At 39.3% G+C, this 16,681-nt stretch overlaps 1 protein-coding gene across 1 annotated transcript in view; it reads left to right on the top strand.

The window, feature by feature from the left end:
- Positions 1 to 16,432, top strand: part of cntnap2b (contactin associated protein 2b) — a 48,221-nt gene extending 31,789 nt beyond the window's left edge. Inside the window, exons 9-25 of the mRNA XM_046877220.1 lie at positions 212 to 361; positions 878 to 1,040; positions 3,528 to 3,634; positions 4,510 to 4,629; positions 4,732 to 4,844; positions 4,937 to 5,021; positions 5,658 to 5,814; positions 6,565 to 6,692; positions 7,234 to 7,404; positions 7,738 to 7,956; positions 8,138 to 8,374; positions 8,692 to 8,916; positions 9,196 to 9,329; positions 9,835 to 9,928; positions 12,255 to 12,485; positions 14,843 to 14,917; positions 15,379 to 16,432. Of these exons, the coding sequence (XP_046733176.1) occupies positions 212 to 361; positions 878 to 1,040; positions 3,528 to 3,634; positions 4,510 to 4,629; positions 4,732 to 4,844; positions 4,937 to 5,021; positions 5,658 to 5,814; positions 6,565 to 6,692; positions 7,234 to 7,404; positions 7,738 to 7,956; positions 8,138 to 8,374; positions 8,692 to 8,916; positions 9,196 to 9,329; positions 9,835 to 9,928; positions 12,255 to 12,485; positions 14,843 to 14,917; positions 15,379 to 15,578 (2,609 nt within the window). The 3' untranslated portion in view covers positions 15,579 to 16,432. The remainder of the gene's footprint in view (positions 1 to 211; positions 362 to 877; positions 1,041 to 3,527; positions 3,635 to 4,509; positions 4,630 to 4,731; positions 4,845 to 4,936; positions 5,022 to 5,657; positions 5,815 to 6,564; positions 6,693 to 7,233; positions 7,405 to 7,737; positions 7,957 to 8,137; positions 8,375 to 8,691; positions 8,917 to 9,195; positions 9,330 to 9,834; positions 9,929 to 12,254; positions 12,486 to 14,842; positions 14,918 to 15,378) is intronic.
- The last annotated feature ends 249 nt before the right edge of the window (positions 16,433 to 16,681 follow it).

Here is a 16,681-nt window from a genome sequence, read left to right as displayed (position 1 = left end):
GAATGAACTGTAGCTTCAATCTTTATTTGCTTATTATTAATGGATCAGTTTTCAAACACATCTCATTATATCGATTATAGTTTCAGAAAAGGGAATCATCATTGTATAAATATTGTACGTTTTTGGCCTAAATGGTCCTATATCGTTGCTATACAGCTCTAATAGTTGTTGTTTGGGTGCATTCAATCCAAATCATTTTATTCTTGCACAGGTTCAGGCCTCAATGACGGCCAGTGGCACAGTGTTCATTTCCTGGCACTGGAGAGCTTCGCTATGCTCACCATCAACGGTGATGAGACGTCGTCCGTCAGAGCAACGCTCCCCATCCAGATCCGCACAGTGGGAGATTACTACTTCGGAGGTCTTTTTGTTCCATACAAACTGTTTTGCCCAAGTGGTTCGTTATTAAACACTGATTTGGATTGGATTATATTCACTACAGATAAAATAGATTTTCTTCAAGAAAAGATTTATTATCAAAAGCTTATTTAATATTTAATAATTTCGACTTGCCTTGGTTCCCAACCACAGATAGTTGTGACATTAAAGGAAATAAAACATGTGGTTTATTTTCTTATAAGTAGTTTCTTATGATTATTTGTTACTTTGACTCTGTAAAGCAACATTGAGATTTATGAAGTATTAGTAGGGGGCCAAGCACCTTTTTCGCTTCTCATTTTTCTTTATCAATAGCTGAGGTGTCTTTGGCAGCTCATAAAATTGTTGCTCCTTGGCTAACTGATTGAAAAAGGAACATTCTGACCAAATTTGGCCCCAGTGCTGCCACAGCTCAGGGGAATTTGAACTTCAGTTGAATGTGCATTTATATTTGGTACCTAAATTGGACCTAAATCCGAATACTGGTCTCCGTACACAGGCTATTTCCCACGGACAGACCTCTCACCATCTCATCGCTCCTTCCATGGTTGCATGCAGCTCATCCATGTGGACGAGCAGCTGGTTGACCTGCATGCTGTAGAACAGGGAAAGCTGGGAGGTTTCGAGAACGTCAGCCTGGACATGTGTGCCATCATCGACAGGTATGCTAACTATTTTCCCAAACCCTTATTACCTCAGATTGTGTTCAGAGTGAAGGTAAAATTAGTTTTTCTTGTAATGCAAAATGAATATTTAGACCATAGATAGAGATTCAAAAGAAATATGTAAAAAAAAAATAAAAATCAAAAACCTTGTTACAGTTATCAGGACTATTTAGCAATCAGGAGAGTTTCAGGAATGAGGCAGAAAGTCAGTGGTGGACGAAGTACAAAAACCATGTACTTGAGTTAAAGTAGAGATTCACTCGATAATATGTGACTCCAGCAACAGTAAAAGTGTCCCTTTAAACTTCTACATTTAAGTAAAAGTACAAAAGTATTTGCCTTCAAATGTAAAGTATCCAAAGTACTATTATTTATTATGGCTTTAATGTTCCTATTATATTTTTTTCTCACAAGACTCTTTACTTAACTAACTATCTAACTATCTATCTAACTATCTATCTATCTATCTATCTATCTATCTATCTATCTATCTATCTATCTATCTATCTATCTATCTATCTATCTATCTATCTATCTATCTATCATCTATCTATCTATCTATCTATCTATCTATCTATCTATCTATCTATCTATCTATCTATCTATCTATCTATCTATCTATCTATCTATCAGCAATGGTTTCTATGTGAACCCCAAAACCATAATTTGCAAAACGAGCAGAAATTTCTTGCCCGTCAGACTTTGTGGTTAGGAGCATTTTAACAGTTTAAGAGCAGCAAAGCTTGAACGGTCTATCCTTCTCATCTTGCTGTTTCTACTCAGCAGGAGCTCATCTTCAAAGACGTCTTCCTTTTCCTAACTTGTCCTTGTTTGTTTGGCCCGAAAGCCCCCAGGATGTTTGGGATCAGACCAGAGCGGTCTTTTGATCTCAGACTGCCTTTACTGTGTTGGGTTTTTGGAGTTATAACTCCCCGAGTGCAGCTCAGTAGGGAACTGGGACTGGCATATGGGGCAATATATGGGCCATACTGCTCCTGTGGATGTACCTGCAAACTCATTCATCATCGCGACAGCTCCGGAGCTACGGGCTGTTTGAATCTGCGGCGTTTAAGTCGTTGTGACAATTTGTCAGAAATTATACACTCGCCAAAATTGGATTCCTTGATGTTTAACAGTTATTGCTCATATCTTATTAGTTCGATGTGAAAAATGAAGCTCTACTCTGAACATCTAGCATATAAGAATAGAACAATATCAGCTTTGTATATAGTTTTTCCTAAATAATATTATTTTACTCACGGTAACTGGACAGATTAGCATCCTAAAGAAACGTCTAGTCAACTGAGTCAACAAAAAGTTTGCAGAAGTTGACAGATTTGCCAAATTTTCTAACAAGAGTTTGTATAAGAAATAAACTCTGAAAGGAACCAGACTATTCATTAGAGTGACTCCAAAAGTCCATTAATTATGGTTCTATCGTTTGCTGATGGACGCTTGAGTACAGAATTGTTTGTAGCATTTGTAGCCCTAAGCCCATGTGGCACCTGTTTATATTAATTACAGTCCAAATCAATTTTTAAGGTTTCTGAGTTTAAGCCTCCACAGTAACCTCGTGGATTTTTAGCCAGTTTAATTGGAATCATCTTCAGCTGCAGCGAGTGGTTTCCAGCTGAAGATTCAGAAATAGAATGTCAGGATGGTTCAGGCAGGTCGGGAAGGAAGAAGGGGGCAGGATCACTGGTAAGTCAGCAAGATGTATAGCTCAACAGGGTGGTGGAGACAGGAGGAGAGGAAGTGAGAAGAAGAGAGAAAAACATGGGTTATTAGATATCCTTCATGTTACGTAACAGCTAAAGACACTTAGCTATATTTGTTTTTATTCAACAAGGCAGTCACTGATATCCTGAAACCTTCTCCCATTTGGTAACAATCAGGAGGTTTTTCCTGTTTTATATATATATATATATATATATATATATATATATATATATATATATATATATATATATATATATATATATATATATCAGGCATAACATTATGACCACCTTCCTAATATTGTGTTGGTCCCCCAAAACAGTCCTGACCCATGGAGCATTAATAGCATAAACTTCTTCAGCAGTTTAAACTACAGGAACTCGTCTGTTGGATCGGAACCATGCGGACCTCGGACGCCCACGACCCTGTTGCCGGTTCACCACTGTTCCTTCCTTGGAGCACTTTTTATAGATACTGATCACTGCAGAGCAGGAACATCCCACAAGAGCTGCAGTTTTGGAGACGCTCTGACCCAGATGTCTAGACGTCACAATTTGTCAAATCCTTACGCTCGCTTATTTTTTCCTTCATCAACTTGTTCACTTGCTGCCTAATAAATAAATCCCACCCACTAACAGGTGCCATGATGAAGAGATCATCAGTGTTCTTCACTTCACCGCTCATAATGTTATAAGGTCATAATGGTATGCCTGCTTGGTGTATAGTCCCTGTATAGACTAAAAAGCTGACTGTATTGTTCTGCAGGTGTGTCCCAAATCCCTGTGAACACGGAGGCCGATGCTCTCAGACCGGAGACATGTTCAAATGCAGCTGCGATGGAACTGGATACAACGGAGCGACCTGCCACACATGTACGCTGCCACGTATATCAACCACATCATTACTAATTACTGTGTACTATCATGCAGCACATTCTAGTCGATGGCAATGTTGTAAATTATAACTTAACATATTTTTCTATATGTAGTTTACACTGTATAAACACAAGTATTGGGACATGTGGCATTCATTAATACCACAAATTACAGGCACACAATTGTATTGAATGTCTTTGGAGGCTTCACTTGAACTAGGAGACCCAAACCTATTCCAGCATTAAAATGCCCCTGTACACAAAGCCAGCTCCATGAAGATCTGCGTTCAATGTGTTGGAAGTGTGTGAAAGATCTCCTGCTATAGAGCTCTGACCTTTGAACGTTAAACGTAAACGCTGACAGCACCTCAAGAATTCTCACTTCACCTACATCAGTACTTGACTTTACTAACACCCTTGTGGCATAAAGAATCTCACACAAATCTCCACAAGCACATTGGAAAATCTAGTGCAACATCTTCCCAGAAGAGTGGAGGGTATTACGGAAAAAGAGTATAAAATGTGAAATTAAATACTCCAAAAAGCACATAATGATCTTATGATCAGATTTCCACAAACATTTTTCCATATAGTGTATCTTAGTGTAATTTTAGCAGTCTACTCCATCATGCTAGGATTAGCTGATTAATGTGTTTGCTAACAATTTATGACTAGCACATTGCAAGTGTGCAGTATTCCTGAACTCCTTCAAGGTGTTTTGTCTTTTCTTTGCATTCAGGCTAAATTTAGCTGATTAATGTAGTACAGAAATAAACTGATTTAGCAATTATTACAGGTGTGAGGTATATGTGTGTGTGTGTGTGTGTGTGTGTGTGTGGGTTCGGAATTGTGCTTACCTCTGCTTCTGTGCAGCGATCTACGAGCAGTCATGTGAGGAGTACAAGCACCTGGGCAGACGCTCAGACTCATACTGGATCGATCCGGATGGGAGCGGACCTCTCGAACCGTTTAAAGTCATCTGCAACATGACTGGTGAAGAGACTCTTTCTGCTTACTCTGAAACATTGGTCTTTTTTATACAGACGATGGAAATTTCTACAATTCGATGTGTGTGTGTGGGGGTTGATATTTCAGGCGATAAAGTGTGGATGATGCTGGCGAACGATTTGCCAGCTCAGAGTGCGGTGAACTCCGGGTCTGCTCAGGGAACTGTACTGAAACTCAATTACAACGTGTCTACACAGCAGGTGCGCTTTTTTTTTACGTTAAAGAAACACTACTGATATTCAAGAAGCCAAAAAATGTTCGAAAATATTGTTTTTGTTTGGTTTATTTCAAGATAAACACCATCACCCGCAACGCAGAACATTGTGAGCAGTACATTGCCTACATGTGCCAAATGTCCCGCCTTCTCAACTCCCCAGGTAATGTGCTAATGTGTGTTTGTGTGTGTGTATATGTGTAGATCTTCACTCTATCTATCTAAGTCACACTTTCCAAGATAGTGCCCCAGTCCTGATTACCTACAAGTGCATTATGGGTATAGTTTACTCTCTAGACATAATTATTATGTAATTGCATGAATGATGAGTTACTAAAATGCAATGTACTTCACCTTGTTCTTGTGAAGGTGATGTCATGTTACAGATATTAATCAAAAAGCTTTGGCGAAAATAATGAGGTCACTGAAAACTGTAACGTTAGCTGAACACTTTGGTCACACTGTGTGATGCATTTAGTTTTTTTTGGACATCTTTGGTCACACGTGATGTGACGGCTGAAATCACATGATTGCATAGAAACTTCAATGTAAACAGAAAAGCTATGAAATGAAGAGAATAGACTATTGGTAATAATTCAAGACGTATTCATAGATAAAACAGCTGATGCGTTTGGGAAAACTGCGAATTGGAATATGTCCTTCGTAACACAATAACGCCGTACTGATGTTACTACAGAAACGATCATATTTTAGAGTATTCATCATCAACATCTTGTAATCTGAACCCTCAGAATCGAGAACAAGTTTATCATGTTGGTGCACTTTGTCGTTCTGTTAGACGGCCCGCCGTATACGTGGTGGGTCGGCCGTGGGAACGAGAAACACTTCTACTGGGGCGGCTCAGGTCCGGGAATCCAGAAATGCGCCTGCGGTATTGAGCGCAACTGCACCGACCCAAACTACTACTGCAACTGCGATGCAGACCTGAGAAGATGGTGAGACATGAGACCTTCACTCTGTCCATAATGTCTTAACATCAATTACAATAAATATTACAATAAATAGTGCACTGTATGGACTGATCCAAAGCACTACTGATACTTTATATGTAAAAAAAAAAAAACTATTGGGACACCAGACTTTTTCAGTTATATGTGGTTCTTAACCAAACTGTTACCACAAAATTGGATTTACACAAGTGTATCAGACGTCTTTAGACATTAAATTTTCCTTTTATTTAAACTACGAGACCCAAACCTCTTCCATATGCTTTACATGGATTTGGAGGTGTGTGGAAGATCTTGATGTAGAGTTCAAACCCTATCAAACACCTTTGGGATTATTTGGAACACTGACTGCACCCCAGGCCTCCTCACTTCATCTCACCTCACAATGAGAACAAATCTCCATGAGCACACTCCAAAATCTAGTGGAACATCTGGAATGAGATGTTTAAGAAGAAATCTTATGGTCAGGTGTCCACAAACTTTTGTTCATATAGCGTATATTTCTGTTAACCAAAAGTCTATCATGTGACTTAGTTAAGACACTTAGTACAGATAATCTATCTCAATGTGCAAATACTGTATGACATCTTTAAGCAATGATTAGCAAAAAAGCAACTCCCTGAACACCTACAAGACCAGACATGAGGACTGACTTAATGGCACGTCCCCCTCTGGTGGTCGGTATGATTTATTGGCGTGTCCTTCTTCTAGTTTATTTTATGACTTTTTCGCTCTCAGGAGTGAAGACGCAGGTGTGCTGATGTATAAGGACCATCTCCCCGTTACTCAAGTGGTCGTTGGGGACACGCATCGCTCTGGATCCGAAGCCAAGCTTACCGTGGGACCTCTGCGTTGTCAAGGAGACCGTACGTGAAATGCATTCCGGAAAATATATACTGAATTATTACAGTGTTACAGTGAATATTTGCAAAGAAATATAAAGAAATTTATATATTGTTAAATAATGGTGCCACAAGTATTTGCACCCTATGAATTCATATGAGTGAAATATTTGTACATAATTACAGTTAAAATTTTTACAATTATTTTAAAAAGTGTAAAACTTTTTTTCTTGAATGTACAATGATTTTGATTTATAGAAATGTTACAGCTAAAAAGGCCTTTAGTAAAGTCTAGTTTTATCAGGGGTTTTTAAGTGTAAAAGTACCATTTTTTCCGTTTGTTTGTTTGTTTGGTTGCGAGGTCTGACTAGCGTGCTCTCTGAACATCCAATTAAAGGACAGGAAAATGCAAATGTTATCAGATGCCTTCTAGAGGGCCTTGAAGTGGCAAAATCACGATCTGATTGGTCAAAGCAACAGCCACTGTATATCTGTGTTGATGTATCTATATCTATATCTATAAAAAGAATGCTGGGTAATTTTTTCACCTACGCTCATCACACAGGAAACTTCTGGAACGCCGCGTCTTTCATCACCCCAGCGGCATATCTGCATTTCCCCACATTTCAAGGCGAGTCCAGCGCTGACATCAGCTTCTACTTCAAGACCTCGTCGTCGCATGGCATCTTCCTGGAGAACCTGGGCAACACCGACTTCATTCGCATCGAGTTGAAATGTAAGAATCTTTTCAAACAGCAAAACACCTGAGGAAAATAATAAATGAATGGGAAAAGCACCTCAAAGTTGTTGTACGTTTCTTACACCATGGCAATATGCTAACAATTTTAAATCGCATTCAATAAGGGACAGTACGTTGTACTTTTGTGATTTCTTTTACAAAAGTTAAAGAATTGTTTTTCTAACTTTTTAGCATTATTTTGCATTTTCTGTTTATTTGGGGGTTTTTTTGTATTTACTTTTAACTTATTTTTTATTCCAAATACATTCCCTGCATTAATGGAACATTTATTTCAAGTCAGTTATAGATTACATTTTTCTTTTCACGTAGATGCTAACGTCGTCTCCTTCTCCTTTGACGTGGGGAACGGGCCTGTGGAGTTAAACGCGCGATCGCCGACGCCCCTCAACAACAACCAGTGGCACAGGGTGGAGGTCGAACGCAACATCAAGGAAGCCACCCTGCGATTGGACAAAGTTTACAGAGACGTGCGCCCGGCCCCGACTCAGGGCCACGCCCGTCTCCAGCTCTTCAGTCAGCTGTTCATTGGTAAAAAAAAAATAAAAAATCAGTCAATTACTGTATTTCATTCTGGAACGTCTTGTCATAACTGTTGCCATAACCTTTTTCCCCAGATAATAGCGCTACATAGTGCTAATGCTACACAGACACATTTAATTTTTATGCTAATATAAGGGCTAGAATGCAAAGCAGTGATTTTTAATTCTAGGTGCCTCTGGAGGGCAGAGGGGATTTCTCGGATGCATTCGCTCGCTTAGGATGAATGGCGTGACCCTTGACCTGGAGGAGAGAGCCAAGGTGACTCCAGGAGTGAAGCCTGGCTGCTCGGGTCACTGCCCCAGCTATGGTACACGCTGTCAAAATGGAGGCAAGTGTGTGGAGAAATATAACGGCTACACATGTGACTGCAGTCTCACGGCCTTTGATGGACCCTACTGCTCTGACGGTATGACATACAGTCCACCTGTTATCTACCACGCTGTTATGTGTGTTATGGATGTAATACATTTCTTTACATTGTGTTTGTTCAATCATATTATGATTTTGTCCGATTTAAGCCTTCTGATAGATATATAGACAAAGGTTTTGGGACACCTGACTTTTCCAGCCATGTCCATATAGTGTTACAACTAAAATATACATTTTTGGATTTGAATGTTTCTAATATTTGTAATTTCTTCGATTGTACAGATATTTTTTTCCCATTCTTTCGTTTAAATCCGAGGAAGCCATTTTATTTACTTCTTCCTTAATGTGTTCTAGATGTGGGCGGGTACTTCGAGAGCGGCACGCTGGTCCGCTATGACTTTATGTCTGTCAGCATCTCGTCTCCTGCGGAGAAGGGCGCGTTAGGAGCTCTGAGTCTGGAGGGAAACCTGACACAGGAGGAGCTCAGCTTCAGCTTCAGCACCTCTCACGCCCCATCCGTCCTGGCGTACATCAGCTCTAAGACTCAGGACTATCTGGCAGTGGTGCTTCGAAGCAACGGTTAGACTTTCAACAAGCAACAGACACGAAAGAGGTTTTTATGTAATTCAGGAGTGAAAGAATCAATCTTGAAGACGCTTTGTGGAGGTTGAGCTGGTTATAACTGTGTGATAATCACAACGAGGACATTTTGCCTTGCATTGCCCTGTATTGTTTTATCAATATTATTTGTATCATTATAGAAATTATTATGACATATACAGGCCGCATATGTTTTTCTTGTAATTCGTCCTCCCTGTGATGTTGCTAATATAACATATGACTTGATTATGCTCTCAGGTACACTGCAGATCCGTTACAACCTGGGCGGCCTGAAGGAGCCATTTGTAATCAGCCTGGATCACCGCAATATGGCCAACGGTCAGCCGCACAGCATCAACATCAGCCGACATGAGAGACTCATTCATCTGCAGGTGAAGCGAGAAGCTCAGATTCATTCGGTTTTGTACTGGAAGTCAGCATTATATTATTTACAGCCCTGCTCTAGTGCATGTAGTGAACATTGACAGTGAGATAACTTGATTTGATCTATATATAATATATATATATATATTACACACTTATTAGACAAAAGTTTGGACACCTATCCATAAGATCACAACATCCCATTCCACATTTTGTTCCCATTTGCTGTTATATTAACCTCCATTTTTCTGGGAAGGTGTTCAACTAGATTCTGTGGAGATTTGTGCTCATTCAGCCACAACGAAAGTTAGGTACTGATGTAAATGAGATGAAGAGGAATGGGGTGCATAGGTCAATAGGGTTGAAATCAGAGCTCTATAATAGGAGATCTTTCAATCCAACATCTCTCCATGAAGCAGGATTTAATGATAGATTTAACTATAATTGGAGTACAATACAATTAGATTTGGGTTTTGAGTGTTTTTATATTCGTGTGTTTTTCTATGTGTACAGTTAGATCATTATCCCACCACCAGCTACTCCCTCCCTGAAGCGTCCGACACCGAGTTCAACCTGATCAAGACCATTTTCCTCGGAAAAGTCTTCGGTGAGCAGTTCCAAAATATACAATTAAGGAACTGGAGACCAGATTCATTAAGCTAAGCTTTCACACAGCATAATATGTATTTGTGTGCTGTCCAGGTTGCTATATTTGCTCTATAGAAAGTTCAAATGTCACGTATTTTTGTGATGTGAAACTAAGAATCGTGTCAGAGCTCTTTTTCACCCTTAGTGTTTAAATACAGTGTATAGAAAAAGAGAAATAGAATCAGAAACATGATAAGGGGCACAATAGGATGAACCAGTCATACACTATATGGACAAACGTTTGTGGACAACTGACGCTAAGACTGTGCTTTTTTGGTTTGGGTCTCGTAGTTCAGGTGAAGGGAAAATTTCATGCTCCCACAACTAAAGTTTAGCCTCCAACTAGAACATTCCCCGAAATGTGTCCAGAAACGGTTCAGACGTCCAGCTTTTGATGCTTTAACTAATACAGGTGTTAGGATTTCAAATCTGTGTTGTAGATGGGAATACAGTTCCACTATACGTTTCTTAATTATCCTTCTGTAAGTGTTTTTTTTTTCTTCAACAGTTTCTGCAGCAACTTGACCATATCCAGAACCACTTACATTTACCTCATTTTTACAACTAAGCAGTTGAGGGTTAAGTGAATTGCTCAAGGGCCTCAGCTTAGAGGTGCTGAGATTTAAACTTGTGACCTTCTGATCAGAACATCTTAACCTACAGTTACATTTAAAGAATTAGGCTGAGCGACTAACATTTATCTCATTCTTACAACTGAGAAGCTATGAGGTTGAAGGCATTACTCAGGGGCCCAAGATTGGCAGCTTGGTGTGGCTGGGATTTGATCTCACAACCTTCAGATCCAAACTCCAATGCCTTAACCACTAAGCCACCCCTCCGGTGAGCCATTACATAGACAGTATGAGCAGATCTGAGACCCTGAAAACTCTGAAATGCACCACACACAAGTTTCAGAAGGAAGAACGCCGGCCAGGAAACCAAACAAAAAAAATTGTGTAAGTCGATGATGTAGTATTCGTGACAGACAGGAAGGAACGGGCGTATAAATAGACGGATAGAGGAAGACAGATAGAGAGGCTGACCACTGAGGGGCTCAATACTGGAAGGAGAACATTGCTGCACGTCTGAGAAACCAGACAATTGCACCTACAACTCATATATTTTTTTTATTTCTCTCTCATACACATACACAGGTTGCTCTGTTTTTGTTAATGTTAGCATTATATTTCACAGTGCTCTCGAGTTATTAAATCTGATTGGTCGGAAAAATGCGTGAATTCATTTTCCTACAGCTGCAGCTTTGACACCGGTTTATATTAATGCGCATAGTTAAATTTGGTTTACAGTAACATTAAATTAAGTGGATAAAAAAGAGTGTTAATACTCTGAAAAAATTCTCTCGCTGTGGTAGATGCTTTAGAACTGGAAACAGCTCAGCTCTAAGGTGAAACATTTCCTTGTTTATCCATGACTGATTACTTTCCCATCCTGAAGTCTTTTATTCCTTATATACCCAGGATGGTACACATTTATTATATTGTCATATCGGTATGGAGAAGTCTTAATTTAGTCAAATTGTCATCCTCGGTTATATAAAGTGTTATAAAGTGAAAACTGGAACTAGCTTGTAAAGTAAAGATTTAAGAGTTTATTGTCATATAGGAAGGTGTCTGTTACACCATGAAATACTTTTCTCTAGATATGAAAGAAATGGAGTCCTGCAGAGGTCGACTGGGTTTACCTTGTTGCTATTAACTTCTGTAAAGGGGTTTGTGTATATAAAGATATACGCCGTGTCCTCTCCTCTGCATGTCCGAACCATCACAAACATATATATATGTATATTATATATTAAAGAACATGAGATGAGATTTGGACATGTGCAGAGGAGGGACATGGCGTATGTCGGTAGATGAATGCTGAGGATGGAACCACCAGGAAAGAGGAAAGTGGAAAGACAAAGAGGAGGTTTATGGATGTGGTGAGGGAAGACATGCAGGTTGTTAGTTTGAAAGGGGCAGATGTAGAGGACAGGGGGGTATGGAGATGGAGGATCCGATGTGGTGACCCCTGATGGGAGCAGCCGAAAGAAGAAGAAGATACATATAAACAGTGAAACCTCGATACTCGCAACCTTGCAACCTCGATTGTTTCTGACTTTTTAAATGGAACCGGACTCAGCCTCCTTCTTTTAGGAATTAAATGATTCTGTACATTTCAGCATTAAAACGTGTGCATTTGCGCTTGAGTATTGCAGTGCTTAATAGATGCAAGTGGCTCAAACTAATGTAATGTATTAATATATTATGTCTTTTTTTTAATAGAAACTGGTCAGGTAGACAGCGTGCTCATAGAGCGCTATAACACACCAGGGTTCGTCGGCTGCCTCTCCAGGGTGCAGTTCAACCGCATCGCTCCTCTGAAAGCGGCATTGAGACCGAGCCCTCCGTCCACCGCCTCCATCCAGGGCGTGCTGGTGGAGTCCAACTGCGGGGCTTTACCGCTCACCATCCCAGCCATGTCGGTCACCTTCAACCCCTGGCAGCCCGAATCAGGTGAGGGTGTAAGGATAGTCTGAGGGGTAATTATTTACTGTATCGGAAAAAAAAAAAAGAATTTATACCTGATGCAACTGTGGAAAATTATTTGTTGAAAATGTAACTGTAAATGGATAAAAGGTAAATGTGCTTTTATTTATGACCTATTTTAGCCATGGGATTTTGTCACCTCATGCATCTAGGTACTGTGCGTTTTAGTGCCACGTTAAAAAATATATATATTTTGAGAATAAAGTCAAAATTACGAGAATTGAATTGAAGCAATACAAGTATAAAGTCGTAATATTTTGAGAATAAAGTCAAAAATACGAGAATAGTCATAGCAGTATGAGAATAAAGTAGGAATTATGAGAATAAAACCGTAGCAATATAAGAAAACGGTTGTAATGTTTTGAGAATTAGGTAAAAAGTACTAGAATAAAGGTGTAGCAAGGCGAGAATAAAATTGTGGCAATACGAGAATCAAGTTTTTTGGAGAATACAATTTAAATGACGGGAATAAAGTCGTAGCTATGAAATTGCAAAACAGTAAAACATTTCTCACAATTCTGTGATTTTTTTTTTTATTATTATTATCACCATATTCTTGTAGTGCTACGACTTTATTCTCAAAATATTTTGACTTAGTTCTTGTCTTGCTACGACTTTACTTTCATAATCTTCGATTATTTATCTATTTTGAACTTGGCACTAAAACATCATAGTATTTTTATAAATGTGTATTTTTTTATTACCTAATAAAAAACATTGTATACAGTATTGCGATCATTTTGATTCGTTAGTATATTTTATTGTTTATTAGATAGTATTTATAGCTCTTACATCATTAGGAGATCTGCGTAGTCAATAACGAACACAGGAACAAATTCATGGTACGAACGTTTGGAACGTAACTCGCTCGTAAGGTGAGGGGCGTCTCTATAGATATAAATAGGACACTGATTGTATACAGTGTTGTTTTTCTATTTAGAAGCCATCGTTGACATCGTGGGGATTTTTTACTGCTTGTTAGATCTTTACCGATTAGCTCGCGCCGTTTTCCCTTCAGGCTCGTGTTGCTTCGTGATCATTAGCAAGGCTGCCTGATCGATCCACGCCTCGCTGACGGTTCATGACTGCTGGTTCTCCTTAGGCTGAAGATCTATAGCTCTTTTCTTCTTCCTTCTTCTCATCATTTTGAGTATTCTGAGCTCTGGATTTAAATGTCTGGGATGTAAAAGAAAACAGCCAAACACCCACAGTTGAAAGAGGTGTTTGTTTAATGAATATTCGATATTGTGAAGTTGTGTGGATGTGGGTTCAGAAGCAAAGTGACCTTCATATTATATCTATCTATCCTACAATTTGGAATGTTTTTGTGAGACAAAGTGGAAAAATATTGCTAAGATGACTGAGTATCACCTCTAAGTATTGGTGTGTATATTTATTAAACTAAAGTGATATTCTAGGACTCAATTTATTTTACTTTTTAATCCCCTAAAAATGTTTCTGTTTTATTTTTACATCGAATTTTTTGAACTTTTCTTTTCTTTTTTTTACGTTCACTTCAGGTGTCCCAATACCCAATTTATGAAATGTGCATCTCAACTAATTATTAGCATAATGAATACTCATTTAAATACTAGTATTTACATGTAACAGGAGGCAGAATCAGCACGACTTATTCTAAATATTTATTGCAGATTTGCATATTATATTTAGTAAACACACGTGTGTATTTTTTGTGTAAATCAATAGTGGGAAAGGAAAAGCAACAACTTTACCATAGAGCAACATTTCATAGAGTTTCTAGTAGGTTTGTCGTACAACCCTGAAATTTATTGTATTTTTTTCTTAGAGAAATTATCTTTTTTGCATTTTGGTTCCTTTTGCAAAAAAAAAAAATACAGGCCATGGTGCTGCAGCTTCTTGGTCCACCTAGCGATTAAAAAACTCTTCTCTCAAAATGACGTTTCTCTGCTTAGCAGAAAAACCCAACGCTACATGATAAAAGGTTGTACAGTAGAAGAAGACCCTAATGGATGGTGTGTTCTTAAAAGAAAGCGATAGTGAGGATGCCGTCTGCGATCCCTGGTCTACCATGTGTTGTGTGTGTGTGTGTGTGTGTGTGTGTGTGTGTGTGTGTGTGTGTAGCTGTGCATTTGGTATTCCTGGGTTTTTTGGGCATGTAGAGTGTGTGTCCCACTGAGACGCCAGCTGAAGGGAGCAGACGGTTTATCTCAGATCTGCTCCTGTGCCAACCTCACCCTCTCATCCCAAAACACACTGATTGTAACACACACACACACACACACACAGAGACACACATGTTTAAATAAAAATGACCATTTTTTAAAATCTCTTCTTTGTTTCAGCTGGGATTCAGTTCCCGTTTGATGACGAGGGAGTGACCCGGGACGGAGTGAAACGCGACTCGGCGATAATCGGAGGTGAGGTTTCATGCAGGTTCACTTCACTTTATACCGAATCCATGGAATTATCATAGAGATTTTGATCTAGTATATTAATAATATAAATATACTAGCATTTATACACATCTGGCGTTACATTGATGTCAGACACTGATGTAGGTGAAGGAGGAGGCCTGGATTACACTCAGTGTCATTTTATCTCAATGGGATTTAAAAGGGTTTAAGCTCTATATCAGACCACTCAAGATCTTCCACACACTTCCAACCCATGTAAAGCAGATCTTTATGGAGCTGGAACAGGTCCGGCTCTCCTAGTTCAAAAGGAAAATATTACGCTTCAGCATCCAAAGACGTCCTGTGGAATAGTGTGCCTCAAAATTTTTGGGGGTAGCAGTTTGGGAAAGAATAATACGGCTGGAAAAGTCGATTGTCCCAATACTTTTGGCATTCATCCATTTTTTTTATTTGCTGTTCTTCAGGCATCATCGCAGTGGTGATTTTCTCCATCCTCTGCACGCTGGTGTTCGTGGTGCGGCACCTGTTCCGCCACAAAGGCTCGTACCACACCAACGAAGCGAAGGGGGCGGAGTCGGCGGATTGCGCCGACGCCGCTATCATCGTAAATGACCCCGCCTTTACAGAGACCATTGACGAGAGCAAGAAGGAGTGGTTTATTTAAACCCCTCCCCCATCCCTGGTGCATGAAGAAAAAAGGGGGCATTCTATATACCGACACTGACGTGTGTGTGTGTGTGTGTGTGTGTGGGTGGGTGTGTGTATGGGTGTGGGGCATCCTGCAGACTCCAGGAGCAAGTGAAGTGTGTTTACTGGCAGACAGGACGCTGTCCGGGAATTACGCTGTATATAAACTCCCACTTCATCCTGTTCACGTCGAGAGGAACATCTTCTCGCTTTCCACTAACGGATGGAAGCGATTGGGAAGCAGCCATCAGAAAAGGTGGATGGATTTTTTCTGAACACCTTCTTCATGAACCCCGAAAGCACAACGGATATCTGTGTAACAGATGATGACGTTAGTAGGTTTTTCAGCACAGCAGCATGGGACATGAGCGACGTTTCTCAGTTACACTGCGAACTTTATATACCCCGACTTCTACAGACGTGTTCATCCCCCCTTCATGTGTGTGTGTGTGTGTGTGTGTGTGTGTGTGTGTGTGTGTGTGTGTGATTTATCCAATCCCCTCGTATGGAAAACAGGAATTTTTAGGAACCAAGCATCCAGTCTCAATAGTGCTGTTGGAGTTGATAACAGAAAAATGTCTCAGAAACAGGAAATGATTCAGGAAATAGGAAAATGGGTTTGACTGATCGATTGTTTCCTTGATTGATTGATTGATTAATTGATTGATTGGTTTGTTTGTATGTTTGTTTGATTGTTTGTTTATTTGTCTCTGTGGTTCAAAATGTACAGCACGAAAACGACAACCTTTTTAAGGTTATTTTTTTTGTTTGTTTAATTTATTCATATTATTTATTTGTATGTTTGTTTTTGTTTGTTTTTGAAATTATTGATCATTACAGGGAGTGCAGAATTATTAGGCAAGTTGTATTTTTGAGGATTAATTTTATTTGAGGATTTAATTTGAACAACAACCATGTTCTCAATGAACACAAAAAACTCATTAATATCAAAGCTGAATATTTTTGGAAGTAGTTTTTAGTTTTAGCTATTTTAGGGGGATATCTGTGTGTGCAGGTGACTATTACTGTGCATAATTATTAGGCAACTTAACAAAAAACAAATTCATACCCATTTCAATT

The sequence above is a fragment of the Silurus meridionalis genome, chromosome 20 (genome assembly GCF_014805685.1).
Source record: "Silurus meridionalis isolate SWU-2019-XX chromosome 20, ASM1480568v1, whole genome shotgun sequence".
In the NCBI taxonomy this organism is placed as follows: domain Eukaryota; kingdom Metazoa; phylum Chordata; class Actinopteri; order Siluriformes; family Siluridae; genus Silurus; species Silurus meridionalis.
The sequence above is the reverse complement of the archived record's forward strand: the minus strand, read 5'-3'. Positions and strand labels throughout refer to the sequence as shown.